This window comes from Gasterosteus aculeatus, chromosome Y, assembly GCF_964276395.1.
Source record: "Gasterosteus aculeatus chromosome Y, fGasAcu3.hap1.1, whole genome shotgun sequence".
Taxonomy (NCBI): domain Eukaryota; kingdom Metazoa; phylum Chordata; class Actinopteri; order Perciformes; family Gasterosteidae; genus Gasterosteus; species Gasterosteus aculeatus.
In genome coordinates this window covers 19,046,374-19,069,134 of record NC_135709.1, presented here as the reverse complement: position 1 = coordinate 19,069,134, position 22,761 = coordinate 19,046,374, and the positions used below count along the sequence as shown (strand labels likewise).

Sequence of the window (22,761 nt, the reverse complement as noted above, 5' to 3'; positions counted from 1 at the left end):
GGTGTTCTTTAGGAAGCCGCAGGGGCTTAAAAATGAATCTGTCAATTCCTCTGTTTAAAATAAAAATACTGGTAATCCCCAGGATGCTGTAACTGTCAATCTGCGGCTGGATAAGTAATGGCACTTCTGTTTACTGTGCACCCCATTAGACTGTCACTGGTGGACAGGTGTGCTGCTCCGGGACTCCAGCGGGGTGTCGAATTTCCTATCTCCTGCTGTCATCGCTGTAAATAGAGATGGCACTCAGGAGATGGATTGGGTTGTCTTGTCCACATCCACCCAACGCCGGTAAAGTCAGTACTTATTTAACAAAATAAGGGGGGGGGGGGCAATAACCAACCCCCACACACTCCCCTGTGGTAACAAGTGCCGGCCAATATCTATTTTGTAGTAGACACTGTGCTGCTTGATGACCTTTGGTGACATGGGGTGGGGGCAAGGGTCAATGGTTGAGTGGGATGCGACAGAGGAGGATGAACCTTAAATAAATATAATTATTGCCATATTAACTGAGACTACATGTGACACTCCTGGCCAATAAAGAACTCAGAAAAGAAAAGCCAGAAAAGAAAAGAAGGGATGAAAGAATGGGCCGGAGAGATAAAGTCGTACACGTTGGGGGAGGTAGGGTGTGGGGGGGGGGGGGGGGGTTGTGACTACTTAGAGAAGAGATGCATCATCTGTGCAGTAGTGGAAGCTACATCTTGCAGTCCGACTGCACAGCGCGCAACATTTTTTGTCCTATTCGCGTCCGAAACTGTCCTTCCGTGCCGTGCCGCAGCGATGTGGATTTACCAGCTCGTTTTCGGACTCTTTGTCGTTTCTTTTTGTGGTAAGCTCGGGTGAACGCATTTCTCTCCGTATCATCTTCCTCGGGGCATGGAGACGGTGCCACAAAGGCGTCGGTGTGTGCGCACACACACAAGAGAGGCTTTATTATTACAACTTTCTCATGGCGTGTTTTCCAATCCATTTTATCCTTTAAAATCCAACCATTGCTAGAAAGAGTTAAAGCTCGAGTGTGAGTCGTTTCTTAAATTGCCCTTTCCTGTACGACGTGTTAAAAACGATATGAGTAACTGTAATAACAAGTTGTGCTGTGGTGCGATCGCTGCTGTCTCAGAGCGCATTACACGGCACAAGGACGCACGGAGACAACGAGAAAGACAAACTCCACGATAAAGGAATAATGCAACAAAAAGAAAAAAGAAAATCATCCCCCTTCAATGTTTAACGTGTGCTTGAGGCAAGCGGCAGCGCGAACACAGTGCGGTTCTGCGGCTCGCTGCCCGCTGGCCACAAGTAGATAAAGGATCGGGTCCACGAGGCTCCGCGCATCCCCGCGCACACGCGTGTTGTTTTTACCACAGCTCCCGCGTGCTTCCCAGAAGCTACACATGCTCAGCCATCTTTCTATCAGAAACACATGCGCAACTTTGAGGGTTGATTTTTTTTTTTCTGTGTTGGGACGAGCGCTTGAATCGACTGAAGTGCGCTTGGATATAAATGAATATAAATTCTATCCGGCTCTCTGATTTTGCAGTGATGCAATAAGTTTCCAACAACTGAGGCAACTTGTATTACTGCTTCACTGTGTGCGTGTATATCTCAATGTCTCTCACGTCCCATACAAAATAGCATCATCCACGTAAAAAGGGAATTCGCAAACTATTATGGTCATCAGCCTTGTAGTGGAAGCCTGTGTAAGTGCTGCTGAATGGTCATGGACATGTTATGTAATTGTGTATCAGAGGGAAAACAAAATGGAAATGCACTCCAGGACTACCAGAAGACTGATGGTGTGCGGCTGGTTGTTGCGTCTCCTGATTCCTCTCTACTGACAGAAAGCAAGAAACGGAGCTTGACAAAGTGTGCCAAAGCCTGCAGCCGCAACAAAATAATTCCTTTCAACTGCAGGTATGTTTGCTCTCATCGCTTCACTCTTTTAAACAGCAGTGTGTTCTGTTAGAGGATGAAGTCAATCTCTCACATAGCGAATGAATGGCTGTCTGTACATAGTGATGGTCCTTCGCTGTCTTGTTCAGCAGGCAAATCATATTCATGTCTACTTCCCCTTTTTCTCTGTTCTTCCTTTCATTCTCTCCGTATTCTCCAGGGCATTCCTCTATGACCATAACAACAGGAAATGCCAGTGGCTGTCGTTTGACACCCACTCGCCAGGAGCCCAGAGCCAACAGGACTTCAACTACCAACTGTATCAAAAGAAAGGTGCCCTCTTTCACCCCTTTTTTTCTCTACCAGCAGACGCCATAGTGGTGTTTTTGTGCCCCCCACACCTTTTCTTCCCTTTTGTCACCATATCTTTGCAGTAAAAAAAAAAGAAGTCCCAGCATAGTGTCACTTCCAGTCAGCAGAACCACTGCAGCGTATTCATTGATCATTTAATTCATGCAGGAGTTTTATGGCTCTATAAATACCTACTTTGAAGATGCTTTTTTTTAAGTTATTGAAAGGCAAGAACCATTGTCCTGTTTATTGTCTGGCAAAACATTAATTTAACGTTAATTTTCTTACAATAAGTTTGAGTAAACGATGGAAACCCCCCCATTCCACTTGAGTCTGACGCACCACGTCAGTGAAGACGCACGCCGTGCAGCCCACTTTACTGGATCCAAATGTTGTGCGGAACATGATGAAAAGCGACTCAGTTCTCCTGGCATCGCCCCGTCCTCGCTAAGCCTCGCGTTACAGCCGAACAGCTCCTTCTGTCTGTTTTCATCACCATCTCCGATCGGCTCTGTGTGCACATTACCGCGTTAAGGTTGTTGGCTCCTCCCGCTCATTTTTTCCCCTATCATCTTGTCTCTCTGCCCACTGTCTCTTCTCATCCTGCCCTCTTTCAGACTATGTGAGGGAGTGCATTGTGGGCACGGGGGAGAGCTACAGGGGGCGGAGGTCGACGACAGTGAGCGGAATCCGCTGCCAGGCCTGGGCCTCTCCGATTCCTCATGAGCACAAGTAAGAATCTGATGTACTTTTCCACACAGAAGTGGTGTTGAAGCTGCTTCTTATTGGCCTGTTAGCGATACAATTAGCTGGTAGCTTGAGGCTAGTCTGAGTGCTTATCTGGCCTCATAGGAGCAGTCATTCTTTAGAACTAACCTCATTGACTGACCTCAGGGCGACTGTGGGTGAGTGAGGAGCACGGTCGTCCTCCAATCAGAGGGTTGTCGGTTCGATCCCAGGCTCTGCTAACCCGCATGTCAGTGTGTCCTTGGGCAAGACACTTAACCCAACATTGCTCCTGTAGCTGCGACTACAGTGTGTGAATGTTAGTTACTGATGGCAGGTGTCACTGTGTGTGGTTCTCCTGTCATCAGTGTATGAATGGGTGTGAATGGGTGAATGATGTCATGTAGTGTTAAAGCGCTTTGAGTGGTCAGAAGACTAGAAAACCGCTATACAAGTACAGTCCATTTACCATTTACCATTGTAACATTTTAAACAATCACAGATCATTTCCTGTTGCGTCCCTAATGTTTATCTAGCTGTGTGTGTGTCCAAATGATCAAATCTTTAGTAATTGCCATAACTACATTTATCTTTTACATTTAAAAAAAATTATGTAGTCCCATAAATAATCTCCATGACGTGTGGTGTAACTTTGGTAGAAACAAATCTGACAATTTTAGCCATGACACAAATTACATGCAGGATGTTATCTCTTCCCATCATCTTCATTCAAATTAAAAAGACAGCAATATTTTGGGTGAAGAGAGGAAATTGGAATTCCAGTATTATAAAGGACAACGTTTATCATTCCCCAATATTAATAACAATCAAAGAACCTCTGAAATGACACATAGCATACACTTAATCTTAGACTCGTATGTTCTCTGAACCACACGCTACCTCCTGCCCTCTCGACTCCCCTCTACTCAAAGGTATTAAATTACCGTGAAAAGCTTTGTAGTGAGATGTCGCTGCAGCAGACGAATCAAAGAGGGCTGTGTGCGTTTGTACCTCCAGCGAACACGCTTTATCAGACTGCTTTTAATGTCTCTTTAGATCAGGTGATTAAACCCAGTCGCTTTGTATGTTTTATCAGTCGGCTCCCAGGCAGAGGAAACTCTGACACACACAGAAGAAGAAATTGCTGTTTTATCCATGAAAGGTTTTTCTTCTTTTCTGATTTCCAAGAAAAGAGCCTCCCGCTTTGGTACCTGTCATTACCCACTCCACTGAAATACTTCTTTATCTTGTCATCATTATGTGGAAAAACACAGCTTCACGGTTCACTGCAATATGTCCGTCGCAGCAACTGCAGCCATGTGCTGCTCTGATGTAGAAGGTATGAGTCAGTTTTCCATGAGGCCGCTTCCCGAATGTACTGTAAACACACACTGAAAAATAACATTGCTTCCACATTTTAATACAAACCCTTTAGTTTGGCCGTCGGTTACTTTTACACATGTTAATTTTCACACATTTACAGGCACGTTTCAGCTGAGCAGCAGCTGCCTCGTAAATGAACAGATGATTTCTCATTCTGTTAGAGTTGTATAAAGAGAGACAGACAACAGACGCCGTCATCTTTGGGTGTGTATCTTTTGCCGACCAGTCTTGGTTCATGTTACTGTTTGTGTAACTGCGGCTCCGCTTCCAACAGTTTCATGTCTAAAAGATTCAGGAAGAAGGACCTCAGAGAGAACTTCTGTCGTAACCCAGACAACTCCAGCATCGGCCCGTGGTGCTTCACCATGGACCCACGGGCCAAACTCAGACACCAGCAGTGTGGCATACCCCAGTGCTCACAGGGTAAGCTGCACGCGGACACAAACGCGCCCATGATACATCCGCGTCATGGGAAGACATTTCCTTTCAAATAATGTCCCTTCCGGATGGCAAATTTCCACAAAACGTTTCCACTTAATAGTCCAGAATGAGCTGCTGCAAACAAGGCCTTCACATATTCTTTTGGACAGAGAAACACCTGCTCTAACCGTGCTCAACCCTACATGTGCGTTTTTGTGAGGCTAGCTACAGACGTTTCTAGTCCAGGTTTTTTTTTAATGGTTTGAACCTAAACAAGCTGAAATCCCCCCCCTTTGTCTCCTTTGGATAATTTGTTGCTTTATCCATCTCTGTGGCAGTTTGAGTGATTGTTCCGAAGAAGTAAAACATGCCAATCCTCCGGGCATTCATGCTGTCACAAGGGGTCTTTTTCTGGAGCGCACCTTAATGATGGACCCATTGGCTCCATTGATCAGGAGGATGGAAACAATTCTTCCTCTCTGACTCACGTGTTTTTTCCTGCTAGTTTATCACAAGTTGTACAACAGAGATCATGGCTTTACTTTTGATAAAGCACCCGTGCTCTGATTATGGAGGAAATTACTGGAAGGGTCGTAATAGGAAACATGCACACAACACATGGGGGCAGTCGACTCATAAACATCTGTTTGTAATCTGCATGCTCTCTGTTGTTAACACTAGACAGTGCGTGCTAGTCACCATGCTAAACGCTGACCCTTCTCTGCATCAAAGGGGTCATTGCCGTCACTTGTGCAAGACGCAGTAAGTGTCTACGGGAACTTAAGGGAGATGCATCACTTTCTTATGGGGAGTTTTATTACCAAAAAAGATAAATGTATGACCTAATATGTATCACATTGAATAATCCACAATGTCCAGTTTTATTATTTATTTTCATTCTCTTCTCCCGACCTTGGTTCTCATTTTTGATATGGGAGTTTTTGTTTGTTGTCTGTTCCTGTTGTTCTGTGCTTATGGGTGTGTGTGTCTCTGTGTGTTTGCATGTGTGTGTAGTTGAGTGTATTCACTGTAATGGCGAAGACTACAGAGGACCCATGGACCACACAGAAAGTGGGAAGCAATGCCAGCGCTGGGACCTGAATGATCCACACAAACACCAGTACCACCCCAAAAGGTAACACACACACACGCATCTGCATCCCCCAGTATGACACTAAATTGTGCGTGCTCAATCACATGCATGTATATATATATATATATATATATATATATATATATATATATATATATATATATATATATATATATATATATATTTGATTTAATAGCCAATAACTTGATGAGAATACCTTATGTAACAGAACTTCCACACAATATTTTCCCCTGGTTGTGGAGCTCTGGAGTAATTTGGATTCAGCCAGGGTTCCTCTCCCTAAAGGGAAGCCATCAGAATGCAGTGTGTAATTGTACTGCAGCACTATTTTGGGAAAACCCATAATTCTCACTTAATGGGCACAAATACTTTTACGCTTTCAACAGATTTTAAAGCAGACTTGCGTCCGGGAATGAGAAAAGCTTATAGCTATTTTAAGAGGGCCATGCATTTTAGTCTGTGTACGTGAGTTTCTGCTGTGTCCAGGTGCCTCTGTGTCAAGAGAGTGCAACAACTATTCATCCAGCAGGTGGTCTGGATTAGTACGGACTCATTTAACACATCCATAATCATCCCAATGTTTGTGTAGACGAGGTCCCGGACTGCCCATAGCACTAATGCAATGGGCCCGATACCGCGCGCCCGGAGGCTGCCGGCTTGGAGGGACATGGCGCTTTGGGATGACTTCCTGTAAAGCACCTGAATATGTGCAGCCTGTTATCTCCCTCACTCCCCTGAGCCCTGAACAGATTCACAGATGGATTCATTGTACCATCTCAGTTATTAATGCTACTGTAACAGGTGGAACCAACCAGGAAAAAGTTTGATTTAATTTGAATTTAGAACAATTATTTCACACAAACATTTCTCACTGCTCCTGACCATACTCTAAACAGAGACACCTGTCATACTTACCAGTGAGTTTCTTCTACTGAGAGGGGCATATTAACACAAAATACCAATGCCCCGTGCCGACACACACTTAACCTACTGTGGGTAACGACACTAACAACATATATGCTTAAATGCAATAAACTCCAGGTCAAGCTTAACACAAAAAAACATACAATTAAATTGTTTGTAAACCCATAACCAAAATGTCATTGAATATGATAAACATATTCCACAGTTAAAGTTCACTGTTTTCACATTCAGTTCAAAATGGTCGAGCCACGGTCCTCCACGTGTATTGAACTGTTCCCAAAAACATTACCGTCCCGGACACGTTGCTGCTCGTTGACGACGTGGAGTCATGTGTGGCAGGGTATTACTCACAAACCACCGTCGGTCAGTGGCGGGGGAGAGGGGGGGGGGAGGGCAGGTGAGCTGCGGGCACATCGAGGACTGTAGTGGGGAGACGGCAGACTGTCCTTGTTCGCTGGCGTGGTGAAGCCTTCGACGTTGGCGACGAGCTAACAACGTAACCGAACTTTACGAGCTAGCAAGGACATTAGCCTCATGCTACAACGAGCTACACTTTTTCACGTCTACAACGGATGATCTTCAGAGCTGGAGGTGTAGACTCTTCCTTCCTCCACACGAGAAATAGGATTTTTCTTCTCAGGCACCTCTAGGCTTTAAGAAAGGTCAGAATGGCTGTTTTTTTCCACTATAACGTATGTGCAGGTAAGATAGTTGGGTAAAGGATTCGTGCAACAGTCTGATAGTTGTTTTATGCAATGTTAATACCTCGTAGCTTACTTTGGTGTGTGCATTCAAATTATGCATGTTTTACATTAGGTACCCTGACAAAGGCCTGGATGACAACTACTGTAGGAACCCAAACGGACGCCACAACCCCTGGTGCTTTACAACGGACCCAAACACACCCTGGGAGTACTGCGACATCAAAGTTTGTGGTAAACGTGCATGAATGTTTCTTTGAGAGTGGTTGAATGGCATGCACGTTAAGCTGCAGTCTTAACATGCATATCTGCGGGTGGCTGTGTTTGTGTTCTGTACGGGACCATCAAGTGTGACTGACGGCACCAGCATTTACGACTTCCTGTATCTTTCATTTTACCATTCCTCCAACTTTCATTGGCTGAAACTATGGAAAAGACACACAGGCACATTCAAACACTCAGTGACCCATCTTTGGTTTGACATTGTTATGTCTTCTCTAATAGCCAGAATGTTTATGTCCCCCCCCCCCCCCCCCCCCAGCGCCACTGAACTGCTGTTTATTGTTCTATGCCAGCTCTTATGTATGGTGGTCGTACTGCACCGGGCTCAGTTACTCCTCCACATTAACCTCCTGCACATGCAGACACAACACCAAGGTCACGCATATTACAAGCAGATCACTTTCAGTAAATCTCTTTCGTAAGCAGTGTGATTGATTTATTGGAGCGAGGTGTGTATGTCACGTCTTTTTGCGTCTACGCTTATGTATAATCTATAGTGCATCATGCTCTTTGTTGACCTATAATCAAGGACGAGTCTCTGAGACAGACGCTGTGGTCCTAAAGAACATAAAACAGAGCGAGCATTCGTGTTATTGTTGGGCTCAGATTCTTTCTCCCAGTTTGTGATTGGTCTGTTTTTCCTGCTAAAGTCATCAACAGTCCTGGCACCGTGTTTACTAGATGGCCTTCTTCCATGTGGACCCAGTGATTCAATGTTCCCCTCTTCAATTTCCTTTGTCTAAAAATCTTCCTCTCTCTGACTCCCTAGTATAGGAGTTTGTTGAGAACAGACCAAGTTTACGACCCAGTTAGTCTTAATCCAAAAAAGGCACAGAAGAGAGTGAAAATGTTTTTTTGTCAAGGCCTGCTTTTTTGTTTACTGGCAACAGTAGTGCATATCTATTTTTAGACATATTGTATGGGCAGAAAATGTCTGTTTTTGAGTCTTGAAGATCTGCAGCTTTGCACATTGTTGGATACAATCATGCACAATGTTCAGGCTATCGAACTGGTGTAGCTTGTGCGTAATGAGGAGCTCTTCTATAAAGAGTAGTAGAGCCGATAACATTTTTCCACATTTTTGGCTTTTCCAATTTGGTCCATATCAGCCTCATTACACGGTCAGTCCTCTAAATACGTTGAGGAGGCTCTTTGGGAGGAAAGCAAGAAAATGTGTAGTGTGCATAGTGTTACAGTCACGTTCGCCTCCAGTTCTTTCTGCATTTCACGGTCGCTCACAGTTCTTCATCCCCCCTTTAAAAAAGAATTAGGTTTTTATTCAACTGCATGGTGAGAAAATACAGAATATAAAGCTGTTTTTTCAGGAGTTGAAACTTAACAAGATCTACTTGGATAACTACCTAAATACCTTAATTGAGCTATTTGTCCTATCTGTGCGTTCACGTTCATTCAAGTAATTAAATACAAACACGCACTATATTACCTTTTTCAAAGTAACTCACACCTGAATATTGTTCTGCTGTTTCACAGAAACGTCTCCAAAAAGAAATGTGGTGGAAACCACTGAGTGTTACCAGGGCAGAGGAGAGGGCTATCGGGGGACAGTAGACGTGATGCCCACCGGGCTCATCTGCCAACGCTGGGACTCTCAGTATCCCCACAACCACTCGTTCACACCTCAAGCCTACCCCTGCAAGTGAGTCGGACTCGCGCAGAAGACAGCATCTCCGCTCGCTCGCCCGCCTGCACGCACGTGCATTTTAAGCAGATCCCTGGACGACTTTTGTCTGTGTCTTCCAGAGACTTGAGAGAGAACTACTGTCGGAATCCAGATGGCCGAGAATTCCCGTGGTGCTTCACTACGGACCCAAGAGTCCAAACCATGTTCTGCAACAACATCCCGCGGTGCGGCACCCAAAACAATCCAGTCAGTGGTGAGAGACGCGAAAGCTTTATTTCACATTTAAGAAGAGAGAGATGATTTTCAGTGAATCCCATGTTTTTATATTTTGTAGATGAGTTCACATGAGACCTTGTGAGTACTAATATTGGCCTGTAACCATGTATTCTCTGTCCCGGCGGAGCACTGCAGCCCTATAGGTCTGTGGGAATGACTGACCACCTAGTCTCACATAAACAAGCTCTGACAGCAGCTCAGGATTGTCAGGTCTCACTGGACAGTGAAAGATTGAGTGGGAGGATTAGTGCTGGATGGGATTTTCTGGGGTAATGAGATTTAAGTGAAATATGTAGATCTAACAGTGAGTAGAAAAAAATGTCCCTCGGAATCTTAGCGGCATATCTTTTAGAGTATGCGGCCTTGCATTGGGATTAAAATCCCCTTGTGTTGCGGTCTACTCTGGTGGATAGAATACGTTCCCATAATGAAATGAGATGCGGGGTGACTTCAAAACTCTATTTATGAGCCGTCTATTTCTAAGGAATCACTGTGAACTTTATGTTCCCAGTCCGGTTCATTCTTGATCCAATGACGACCATCGTTTTGAAGTGACGTCAATTAAATATGAGGTGCTGCACAGGCGCATCGGCTCTGTACTGCATCTGTTGGATGAGTATAACTGTTCATTACTTATTACTTACTCATTATATAACTTTCACTATTCACTTTTATTTCTATCAACAACATGGTATAATGCGACAAGAATGAAACAATGTCCTAAATATATATGTTATAGCTTTTATATATTTTACTACAAAAATTGCTATATATGTATATAATGTGTACAAATGTGGCAGAAATTTCAACTTTTTTTTCCCACCCAAATGTCAATCAGATGTGACCTCACAAAACAGCATGAATGAAGGATCTAAGTGGTGATGTTAACAATTTTCCACAAACATACTAATACAGCATGAAGGTAAAGTGATAAGATTTGGGATTAAGATGTATGTATGTATGTTTGACTGATTGGTATGCATTGTCTGATTTTAATTGTCTTTTTTTGGTCCAAATCCAGACTGCTATGAAGGCTTTGGGGAGAATTACCAAGGAGAGCAGTCAAGGACGAGATCAAACCTGCCCTGCGCACCTTGGAGAGACCGTAACAACAGGTCAGCCCACTGGATACCTGCTTCTTTCTAACCTAATCAACCGACCAGACAAGTGCGTCGGCCTAAAATAGACATCCAGGCTCTAGTACATGTAACCAACGAGAGAGAGTCTAACACAGTATACAGGTTATTTAAAAGCTCAATGGGATCAAAAGGAAATCAGTGATAATGGGCAGACAATTCCCGTTTCATGTGTCTCAGTAATTCCTTAGCTCTTTGTGTTACAAGATAGTGCATCACAGCCTTAACGTACAGAAGAATTTGGCCATGTTTCTGGGAATCATATGGGAACCTGAGACGTGGTGGTTAGTGCAAGAGGCCTCTATTACATCTTAATGTCGTTGTTAGCAGGTCAAGTCAGGAGAAAATGGCTCCTGCGGGTTCCATCACTAAACCTCTCCACCATCTTCTAATGGCCATATAAGTGTTTCTCCAAATATGACCTAACTCTGCAGGAATGACTCAGAGTGATAACTTGGCAGGGGTATATTCACTTCAGTCCTCACCTTTGAACCCAAACCCCTCCTTTTGTCGGAACCCTTCAAAGCCAATTAGCTCCACTGCTTGGCTCCTGCCCAGCGGTCAGAAGTCAGGGTGAGGGGGTCACACGGAGAGCCTGCTGTTATGCTAGCTGCTGGAAAACAACACACATTGGAGCGCTGTGGTTTGGTACACGGCATCCTTCTCCTATATATCTGTTTGTTTTACAATCCTCCACCTTATCGGTCAACAGGTTCAGTGTGGGAAAAGAGTTCTGTTGGTGGAAAATGCTTATGTGCATACTCTCATGTAAGGGGTGTGTCTGTATTCAATGTGTGAGTGTAGGTGGGTGCAAGCTGTCTCAGTGAATAATTCCTTTGCAAATGACCTCTTTATCTTGTCTAGATGGACAGAGTTTATACAGCTGTGTAGTTTGACTGTTCAGATCCTATCTAGCAAAATGTGTTCATTTTTCACTAATGGTTATAAATCACCACAAATCCCTTTACTTTCGTTAAAAGCCAGATTATCGACTCCATAATGGGGGAAGTGGTCCTTTTGTTTTGAATATGTTCTTTTGGGAAGATGAGTTATTGGATCTTGTGTGTTTGGGTGCTTGTCCAGCGGCGAGAGGGGCGTGCAGATAGGCGGCCTGGAGGGAAGCTACTGCCGAAACCCAGACAAAGACAAGCATGGTCCCTGGTGTTACACCAACAACTCTGCCAGTCCCTGGGACTACTGTCATATCAAACCATGTGAGTGCAACAAGGGAGTGTGTGCAAGTGACACGTCACACACAATCTCATATCGGGTCAGTGAAAAGAAATTGAGTGTGTAGATATGTTTAGCAGGTCAGTGTTGGTCAGAAGGGGATTCACAACTCATCAAAAAAGGGGGGATGGGCTCCTTCTAGCAATTCCTACACAGACCAAAAGCCAGAGCTAACGAGGGCCCTCATAGGCAGTCTGAAGTCTACATTCCTCCGCAAGGTCATCTCATTTATGGCATTAGTTAACACTCCCTTATCCCTTGTTTGTCTCCTTTACATTCTGCAGGTGAAGGTTTGCAGATCAACATCCCACCGGGTGAGTGGCTTCGTCTGCTCGTCTGTGTGTCCGTGTTTACGAGCTGCTCAGCCTCTGATACGTATTTGATAGTCTCCAAGGCCAGTAGGGGCGCTCTCAGAACCCCCGTGGAGTCCCTTTTATATGCAGCTATTATAGAACGTATACGTGGTGAAGGTGTTTTCTGTGTGTGTGTGTGTGTGTGTGTGTGTGTGTGTGTGTGTGTGTGTGTGTGTGTGTGTGTGTGCGTCTATAAGAGTCTGTGTGTGTTAGTGGGCTGTATGTGTTGGACCTATTTTGCTGCACATAATAAGTCAAGAACAGACGATAAACCCTTCAACCTCTTGACATTTAGAGTTCAAATAACACTTGTGAGGTACTGGAACATTATTTAATTAACCCTAATTAATTGCCTCATCACAATGACTGGTTGCATTTTATATGTAATGATTATTATTTGTATATTATTATTATTTGTTATTATTATAGCGGATCATTAGTTGCTCCAGTGCCTCCTTGTCATCATGTGTGTGCCAGTGAAGGTCTTCAATTGTATGCATGACATGTATGTATGCATGTGTCTCTGTTTTTTCCAGCTGAGCTGTCCTCTGTGGGGTGTTTTGTCCATAAAAGAACCAGAATTGTGGGAGGGGGTCCGGTGGGCGTATTAGACGGCAGCTGGATGGTCAGCATACAGAAAGGGTATGACGGTGCATTTGGTGTTCTACACATTTTCCACTGATGATGAACAATACAACATATTTTCTAGACAATAACAAAATTCGATGGAATTGTAACTTTTAAAGTTCCATTTTATTTATTTTGATCGCCACATACTGCATCCGCAGTTAATCACATTTTGCTGCATTTAGGAGCAGTTTTTATGTTTGTTTAAAGTGAATGGTGCTGTTCCATAGGCCTTTCCACTTTGCCCTGACTCACATGCATGCAGCTATTTGAGCACATGTGGATTTATTTTCATTCTTTCAGATGCAGTAGCAGCCATGGTGCAAACAGTAGCTTCATAGAGAAGTATAACTCACCTAAGGAAGAGAAAACACAGCTTATCAGAAACGTGGAAGGAGGACCGCCATTGCCATCCCCCTCTAACCCTCCTTCCATTACGTGTGAGGATCCCTCTCCCACCCCCCCCAGAGCCCCCATCCAGGTCCACGTCTCCCTCTTTCTCCCTCCCTTCAGTAAACCTGTTCTCCCCCCTCCTCCCCTTTGGAGTTCCAAGAGTTACCCCCACTTACCCCCCGCCCTACTCCTATTTTTACTCCCTTAGATTGACCTCAGCGCCCTCCCCCCCAGCGTCCACCTGCACCAGCTCATCTCAGCGGTGACGCCATCTTACGCCGATCTGCCCCCCCACCTCTACGAAGACGTTCTCCACCTCCACCTCCACAAATCCATCCCAGCTGTGACGCTGCTCACTCCCCCCCTTAGGCCCACCCCCTCCTCCTCCTGACAGCAGCCCTGAATATTACTGAGATAGAAAAGGGTTCAGCAGTAGACCGCATTATCAGCTGGACCCAAGGTCGTCAAAACATGGCACCTTCTGCATTCCTGTTGTGACCACCAAGAGAGTGAACATTGCGAAATTTAGACACACTGCTAATCTAACAAATCTCATTCCTATTCTCTCCAGCTCAAAGTCAACCCCAAAGCCTGTGAATAACAACATCAGGATGGCTCTGCTTAATGTTAGGTCTCTTAATAACAAATCGTTTTTAGTCAATGATTTTATTACCACTTCTAAACTTGATTTTATGTTTTTAACTGAAACATGGCTAGAACAAAATAACAGTGCAAGCATTCTGATTGAGGCAGCACCCCCCAACTATAACTTTATTGATGTATGTAGATCTGGAAAAAGAGGCGGAGGGGTTGCTGCTATATTAAAAAATATATTTCAGGGGAAACAGATGTCACTTAGGGATTTTCCATCATTCGAATATCTTTGTGTTGTATTGAAATGTTCTCCCAGAGTTCTCCTGGTAATTATTTACAGGCCACCTAAATATTCTGCACATTTTTTCAATGATTTTACTGAATTATTGTCTAGCATCTCTACCGACTTTGACCGTCTAGTTATAACTGGTGACTTTAATATATATACTTTAACATACTGACGATTTGAATGACAAGGGTGCAAAATAACTTTTGATTATTTTAGACACATTTGAACTGTCTCAACATGTGAAAGAGGCTACTCACCATGACATCTATAAAGAGCGCCTTCGGGCCTACAATTTAGACTTAAAAAGTGCTAGGGAAACATTCTTCTCCAACGTCATTAACAACAACACTAATAAGGCAAAAACCCTATTTAAAACTGTTGACAGACTGACCAACCCCCCAACACAAATACCACCTGAACTCCATTACACACAGAAATGCAACGAGTTTGCGTTCTTTTATACTGATAAAATTGAAGGCATCAGACGCGCCATTAATATCTCAAACAAAAATGTTGGATCACCACCCTATTTAGGCAAAAGTAACACAGCAATGACGACAAGCTTTAATGCCATAGACTCTCAAACTCTAGTGGAAACGGTGACAAATTTAAAACCATCCACCTGCTGCCTTGATGCTCTACCTACCAACTTCTTTAAGAATGTTTTTGACTGCCTAGCAACAGACGTATTGCAATTAGTTAATAACTCTATTCAGACAGGCCATTTCCCAAAAGCTTTCAAAACTGCATTTATTAAACCTCTCCTAAAAAAGCGGAGCCTAGATGCCTCTATTATCAACAACTACAGACCAATTTCAAATCTGCCTTTCATAAGTAAAATAATTGAGAAAGTTGTCCTACAACAACTTAATTACATTACATTACATTACAGGTCATTTAGCAGACGCTTTTATCCAAAGCGACTTACATTACACTTTAAAGTTTAAAGTTTAAAGTTGGGCCATGGGTTTAAAGTTTAAACCCATGGCTTTTTCACATTTTTGCCTGGGGAGCAATTAGGGATTAGGTGTCTTGCTCAGGGACACTTCGACATGGAACATGGGGCAGGCTGGACTCGAACCACCAACCTTGTGCTTCCTAGCACACCTTCTCTAACCCCTGCGCCACGACAACCCTTCCTTGCTTCAACTGGCTGCCACGACAATTTCCAGTCAGGATTTTGACCTTTTCATAGCACCGAGACGGCCCTTATTAAAGTTGTAAATGACATCCGTCTTAACACAGACTCTGGCAAAACTTTAATATTAATGCTATTAGACCTCAGTGCTTCATTTGATACTGTCGACCACTCAATACTTTTGGACAGGTTGGAAAACTGGGTGGGGCTCTCAGGCACAGTCTTAAGCTGGTTCAGGTCATATCCACAAGACAGGAACTATTTTGTTTCCATTGGTGACTTTGTATCAGAAACAACCGACGTAACGTGTGGAGCCCCCCAAGGTTCGATCTTAGGTCCGACTTTATTCAACATCTACATGCTCCCACTAGGACAAATCATGCAAAGAAAAAAAATTGACCACCATTGCTACGCTGATGACACCCAAATCTATGTAGCGCTATCACCAAACGACTATCGCCCCATAGATCTTCTGTGCCAGTGCATTGAGCAAATCAAAGACTGGATGTGTCAAAATTTCCTACAACTAAATGAAGACAAAACTGAGATCATTGTATTTGGTGCTAAAAAAGAAAGGTTTAAAGTAACCCTACACCTTCCCTCTCTGTCCCTGAAAACATCAAATAAAGCCAGAAATCTGGGGGTTATTATGGATTCAGATTTACACTTGGAGAGTCACATCAAATCAGTAACAAAATCGGCCTACTACCACCTCAAAAATGTAGCACGACTTAGAGGGCTCATGTCAGCTCAAGACTTAGAAACACTTGTACATGCCTTTATAACTAGTAGGCTAGACTATTGTAATGGTCTCCTTGCAGGTCTTCCAAAAAAAACTGTCAGGCAGCTCCAGCTTGTTCAGAACGCTGCTGCTGGAGTTCTAACAAAGACCAAAAAATGTGAGCACATTACACCAATTCTTAAATCCTTACATTGGCTCCCAGTATGTCAGAGAATTATTTTCAAAATCCTACTGCTCACATATAAATCACTACATGGTTTAGGGCCAAAGTATATCACTGATATGCTTCCACTACATAAGCATTCAAGATCACTAAGATCTTCTGACACCAATCTGTTACTGATTCCCAGAGTAAATACAAATCATGGGAAAGCATCATTTAGTTACTACGCAACAAACAGCTGGAATGAACTTCCTGAAGATTTAAGACTTGCCCCAACTCTGACCACGTTTAAAACAAGACTGAAAACTTTTATGTTCAGCTTCGCCTTCTACTAAATTTTACCTACATTGCACTTTTAACCTCTGCCTTTAATTAAACAATTTAAATAAGATTTTAATTTATAATTTTATTTGCTGTTTTTAATTGTCTTTTAATTCCTGCATTTTATTCCACTTTATTGTATGAAATGTTATAGTGTGAAGCACTTTGAGTCTGCCTTGTGTATGAAAAGTTCTATACAAATAAAATTGCCTTGCCTTGCCTAATTAGAAGAAGACACTTCTTGTAAAAGGGACCTTTTGACCAAAGCCCACATTTGCAAATTCATGAAACTCTAAACAACAAAATAGCCCTTCAGAATTGTAGTTTCACTGCAAATTATTGCTGGTTTTCATTGCATTATATTACGTCCCTCTCCTCAAATTGGACATACTTGTATAACAATGCAATTTCTTTTTAGCATTGACGGTATTTGTTTGCATATGGTGTTGCACAGCTTTCCTTGATGTGTTGTTTGTGTTCTTTCCTCTTTCCAGGTCGCAGCACTGGTGTGGAGGTTCACTAATACGAGAGGAGTGGGTACTCACTGACAGACAATGCTTCTCCTCATGGTAACAAAAATGTCCACTGTATATTTCCTTTTTGCTTGAACCTTAATCTGTCAGAGCATGTGTACGAGATTTAAGATGCATTTGTGGGACTCATAAATATTCTGGTTTTCAATTATTTAGACCTTATGGATTATTAGTTAGTTTCCGTTGTCTTTCTTGACCCGTCTAAGAGACTAATGTACGTGGAATATTTTGTCCATTATCAACTCTGCAGTGTGCCAGACCTCAGTGAGTATCGGGTGTGGTTGGGAGTCTTGGATATCGGAGAAGGCGCTCCCGACTGGTCCAAGAGACAGGAAGTGAACATAGCCGATGTGATATGTGGTCCTGAGGGCTCAAGTTTAGCCCTCATAAGGCTGTCTAAGTGAGTACCTTGGAAAATAATCTCAAAGATTTATTGACATACTTTACATTTGTGCGTGATGCTGAGCGATGCACTTCCCGTGTCCGTTATCCAGGCCTGCCCTCCCTGCAGACAATGTGCACACACTTCTGTTACCTATGGCAGGATGCTCCATCCCAGAAGGAACAATATGTAAAGTGTATGGATGGGGAGAGACAAAAGGTACTGTTATAATACATTCTACAATCACTACGACTGTTCCACTCCCGAGCTCTGAAGTATATTACATTTGTGTTCTCCTGCAACAGTCCTGTACTATTCTAAAGGTGAAAAAATATATTGAAAAACAGCCCTGAGTCAAATAATTGGTTAGCGTGAAGCTTAGGATTTCTCATCTCTGCGTCAGTACTGATTGTTGGCTGTCTTGATATACAGACGGGACCACGGAGATTGATATTTTTGATAGTTCAAATGCACAATGATCTCTGTACAAACAATTGAGACTTCACTCCCTGCTTTCTCAAAAATAGGACACTCAATTATATGTATTTTCTATCGGAATGAGGCCTAAAAACCTGGTGGCATTTGCATTGCATATGCAAAAAACGATCAGGCAATAAAGACAAACCACATCCCTTTCAGACACTGGACATGATGACCAACTGAAGGCGGCCGACCTGCCCATCGTCAGTAATGTGAGGTGCAGAGTGATGCACAGAGGCAACCTCCACATCACCAACATCAAGATCTGTGCAGGAGGCAAAAGGAATGAGGGAGTGTGTGAGGTAAACTGTTACCTAGCGGCATTTATTTTTAAATAAAAGGGAAGAGTTTTTTACTTTCAGATAAAGCAATCGTACCCAGTGGAATTCATTGTCTGTTGGATCCAAATCTCAAACAAATGTTCTTTGAATCCATAGGCTTATTTTTCAGGCTGTTTTAACTACGGCAGCTGGAGGCTGTTTCACTGAATTTCATCAGATAGCAAAGCATTTTGTTTCCATGCGCCCGCTGTCATAAATCCAACCACAATAGCACAACCAGCGACGCAGAGAAAAATATGCCATCTCTTTGTCTTGCAGAGGGATTACGGCGGCCCTCTCGTGTGCCAGGATGGCGAGATACGGGTGATTGTGGGAGTGAGCGTTCATGGCAGAGGCTGTGCTCGGGCCAACCAGCCCGGCATCTTCATCAATGTGCCCTTCTACACCCAGTGGATCTACAAGGTCTTCAAATATTACCCCAACCCTGACATTGTCTAGCAATTTCAATAGAACCAAACCCAGACCCTCTAATTCCAAGTCATTTCGGCCGTGCACTCGGGACACCTGTTTTTTTTACATGCTGTCCATGTCTGCATAGAGCGATAGAAATCTGTCTGATAGAAGACTGTTCAGTGGGCAAATTGAAGGGCATCCTTTTCAGGCATCTCCAGGGGGCTTGGATAAAGTGGTCCTTACTGTATATAGTATATTAATGAGTTGATTTGTGACACTCTGAAGATAATTTGGGTCTTATAGATCTAAAGCAAGATAAGTTAATGGTGTATTACACAGATGAGTTATATACTGTGCAGGAAAACACCAAAAAGTCCATAATCAGTAATTTACTTTCGTCACCATGCCATTGACGGTCAATATATGAATGTGCTTTTTTACATTCCGTGTAGATTAGATGATTTTACAGCTGGTCAGCTTCATAGGATTTGATTAAAAGGCAGAAAAAGTAACACTCAATGTGTACATACCGTTATTTCTAACAAAAAAAAAATCCTCAAACGTATGTATTAATTCATTGCCCTTGTGTCTGTGTTATAGTTTTTCTGCAGCAGTGTCAGTATGCAAAAAGAAAACTGCAGAAGGGTTGTGTGCGTGTGCGTGTGTGTGTGTGTGTGTGTGTGTGTGTGTGTGTGTGGTTAAGCCTCTGCTGAATGAATTCCCCCCACACCCCAATTTGTGTAAAAAGGTAAAAATGTGTGTGCACTGAAAGAAGCTACCATATTCTACAGGTTGTACAATACTGTCTTCTCTTCTCTGTTTAAATGTACATTCAATATACATGTTTGGTTACTTATCAACTATGCTAAATGTAAAACCCAAGTCCTGCAGTTATTTTGAATATTTAATGATGTCTGTTACTATAATACATGTTTTTTAATCAATGTTTTAAGTCTAGCATTCATTGATGCCCTGTTTGAATGTTCTAGATGTAAACGTGTATCTTCTTAGCCAGTTCGCCTGCTTGCTGTTCTTATTCAAAGCTGTTGTGCTTCCCTGCCAGAAGATGGCACCACAGTAACACTGACCCTGTTGGGATTTCTTGAAAATATTCCCTCTCTCTCTCTCTCTCTCTCTCTCTCTCTCTCTCTCTCTCTCTCTCTCTCTCTCTCTCTCTCTCTGTCTGTCTGTCCTTAGCATGCTTTCTCCTTTTTACTCTTTATCTCTCACACACACACACACACACACACACACACACACAATTCCCACATCCTTAGTTGCAAACACAGCACCCATTTCAGCCTTGTAGCTGTATTTAATCAAGTACTACAACAGCATGGGAGTATTATGCTGTCACCCTATTCAGATTTTTTGTAGGCAGCAACAACAGGCGTACCCAGTAAACACGGGCACACGGATACAGCATTCTGAGATAACCGGCTGTCAAGTGTCTCACTTTTGTGAGGTTCAAACTGCAGCTCCCCACTTGAAAGGGCAGCTTGCTAAGAAGTGTAGACTGGATTCCACTCAATGACTTCTTTGCTTTCTTGCTTTTTATTTTTAAAATTGTCCAGGTCAAACCAGGTGAAAAACCTTGAAATACAAACACGAATGGAAGGTCAAAGAAATATAACCCAAGAAACCATAATCAATTCACATACCCAACATCACATACTTAATTTATAATCTACTGGAAATTAACCTCAAAAATAAGTAGAAAGAAAACCCAAATTTAAAGTATCCCAATACTAAATTAAATACATTTTTAAAACACTATTAATGGTGATTTTAACCTTATAAACTTTAGCAGCTTTTAACTCCGGTGAATACACATAAATCAATTTTTATCCAATTACTTTTAGCTTGAATACTTTTTAAAACACATTTCATTAAATATATGGACATTTGATTTTGCATTTGATGCCATAAGTAGTCAGCCACTTAAAAGCTCACCGGCTCCTTCTTCAGTCTTTGCAAGCTTTATTCCTGCAGTCTCCTCTTTCCAAGCTCTTCAATCTCGCTTTCTCACACTGCTCGCTCTTCACTGTCCTGTGAGTGAGTGACTCCAACCCCCCTGATCGCCAGATCATCTCCACCTGGTGCATTCAAATCTCCGCCTCCAGCCTGAGAGACACACCTAAACCTACCTCCCAGCCAGAGAGGGGCTCGGTCTGCAACTCAACTCAACACCGGGCCTGCAGAGGCATCAAAAGGAGATGAAGTGTAAGAAGTTTGCTTTCATCTGCAGGTCAGCTGAACGGACGGAGAGACAGAAACGAGAAGACAGACTAAAGGAAAACTGCACACGCACACACATGCACACAAACTTGGCAGATTACTCGACCTGGTTAGGAACGCCGTGAGATGCACACAATACATGCGGCTAATGATCCACAGAAAATGTTTTTTCTTTTTGGGTTGTTGAGGTTAACATAAAAGCCATAGTGTGTGTATGTGTGTGTGTGTGTGTGTGTGTGTGTCTGCGTGTGAAGAACTCTTTTAGAAGTAATCAAATAGCTATTGCCACAGTTTAGGCACATTTTGCAAAGAAAATATGAGGATTTGCAGCCTGAGGATATGAAAAAATAAGGAGCACCGGAGAACAGGTAGAGATGGGCAGCATTCCAAATAGCAAATAGGGATTACCTATTTCTTTCCCCCTCTGCTGTAGTTTGTGACACCAAGGAAGGAAGAGCGGCTCGTGCCCAATAGCCCGGAAGATCTGCTGTTCATCAAAAAGTGTATTAATAGATTCTGACTGAGATGGTGTAATACATAAATGTAAGTCAACTAAAACTCTGGCTGGCCAGTGTTTGAAATTCAAACCAAGTAGACAGACTACTCACAGGCCGCCACAGTCGGCTGATGGTTTCATGCAGAATGTGTCTGGTGACCTATCAATATTCCCGTATGCGTGTGTTACGGGAAAATGAGAGAGACTGATTATTCCATGGCAAGGCTTTCATAGGCCGCAGGATGCCCATTACAGATCATTGAGTTTCAAACTTAGTTAAACATGTCTTTCGTAATTTAATAATGTGTCCTTGTGATGTCATTTAACCTCTTTCCAAGCACTTTATTCCCTCTATGCAGATGTCTCAGACTCGGCTTGTGTGAGAGTGCATATTTCCAAACGTTACATTTAGGATTACCAGACAGAGGGGAACGTGTGTGTGTGTGTGTGTTTGTGGGATAATAGCAAAACCTTTAAAATGATTGTTCCCGTATCAGCATTTCATTCTGTAACTCGACCTACCATTTGACCCTCGCACTTAGTTTACCGTAAAGATAAGTCTCACATTTCATCGTATCTTCCGTTAAAAGCTACCAGGCGGTTAAATGTAACAGAGAGAGTACGTTAATCCCCATTCACAAACTTTAAAAAGGAAAGATGACTGACACCATCGCGCCTGTCATCAAGTTTCCTACAGAAAGTGAAACTCAGGGAGGTAGCAAGCAATTTATATGCAACACAGTAGAGAACACAATAGAGCGCGATGCTCATAAATCAGCTGTCCCATTCAATGTAAGTGTTCAATAAACCTCCAGACTGCCAGAGTGACTGACTTAAGTTTCATTGTAGAAATACTTCTGTGCGAGATGAGCCATGCAGCAAGGTCATTAAGTCTGGTAAAATTAGCTACTTTCGATGGTTTTCTTCAACTTATTATTTGGAGCATGATCCCGTTATAGTTTTAGTTCAAAGTTTCCTCATTCCTCAGGCTTCTTTTGATCCAGTCGAGTGAATCGTTTTTTTGTCTTAACAAATGATTACATAACAAGTGATAACAAGTAGTGCGTAATGTGAAAGGGTTCATACTTGGTGAACAACCCAAAGAATGATGACCTGACTCGGACTGTTTCTCAGGCGCACAACTTTACCGTTTTGGTTCAATCTCACCACTCTCATCAATCTTGTTTCCAAATACAG

The 22,761-nt window shown here is 42.8% G+C and overlaps 1 protein-coding gene across 2 annotated transcripts; it reads left to right on the top strand.

Moving 5' to 3' along the window:
• Positions 1 to 638: 638 nt before the first annotated feature.
• Positions 639 to 19,339, top strand: LOC120812715 (hepatocyte growth factor-like). Of its 2 annotated transcripts, none has more exons than XM_040168885.2 (18): positions 639 to 832; positions 1,752 to 1,917; positions 2,117 to 2,229; positions 2,865 to 2,979; positions 4,631 to 4,779; positions 5,791 to 5,911; positions 7,631 to 7,749; positions 9,289 to 9,454; positions 9,559 to 9,692; positions 10,737 to 10,830; positions 11,935 to 12,065; positions 12,366 to 12,395; positions 12,971 to 13,076; positions 17,196 to 17,270; positions 17,485 to 17,634; positions 17,729 to 17,835; positions 18,256 to 18,398; positions 18,696 to 19,339. In XM_040168885.2, exons 1-18 carry the CDS (start codon positions 784 to 786, stop codon positions 18,873 to 18,875), a joined length of 2,148 nt encoding a protein of 715 aa, XP_040024819.2. In that variant the 5' UTR covers positions 639 to 783; the 3' UTR covers positions 18,876 to 19,339. The 2 variants fall into 2 exon arrangements, with proteins under 2 accessions (XP_040024819.2, XP_077953830.1); XM_078097704.1 differs by having other exon boundaries at positions 660 to 832; positions 4,646 to 4,779.
• The last annotated feature ends 3,422 nt before the right edge of the window (positions 19,340 to 22,761 follow it).

Excerpts from the sequence above, each read along its gene's own strand:
- LOC120812715 (XM_040168885.2), top strand. The coding sequence starts at position 784 with ATGTGGATTTACCAGCTCGTTTTCGGACTCTTTGTCGTTTCTTTTTGT. Across the intron at positions 17,635-17,728 it reads GCCCTCATAAGGCTGTCTAA|GCCTGCCCTCCCTGCAGACA; the intron begins GTGAGTACCTTG and ends TCCGTTATCCAG. Across the intron at positions 18,399-18,695 it reads GGAATGAGGGAGTGTGTGAG|AGGGATTACGGCGGCCCTCT; the intron begins GTAAACTGTTAC and ends TTTGTCTTGCAG.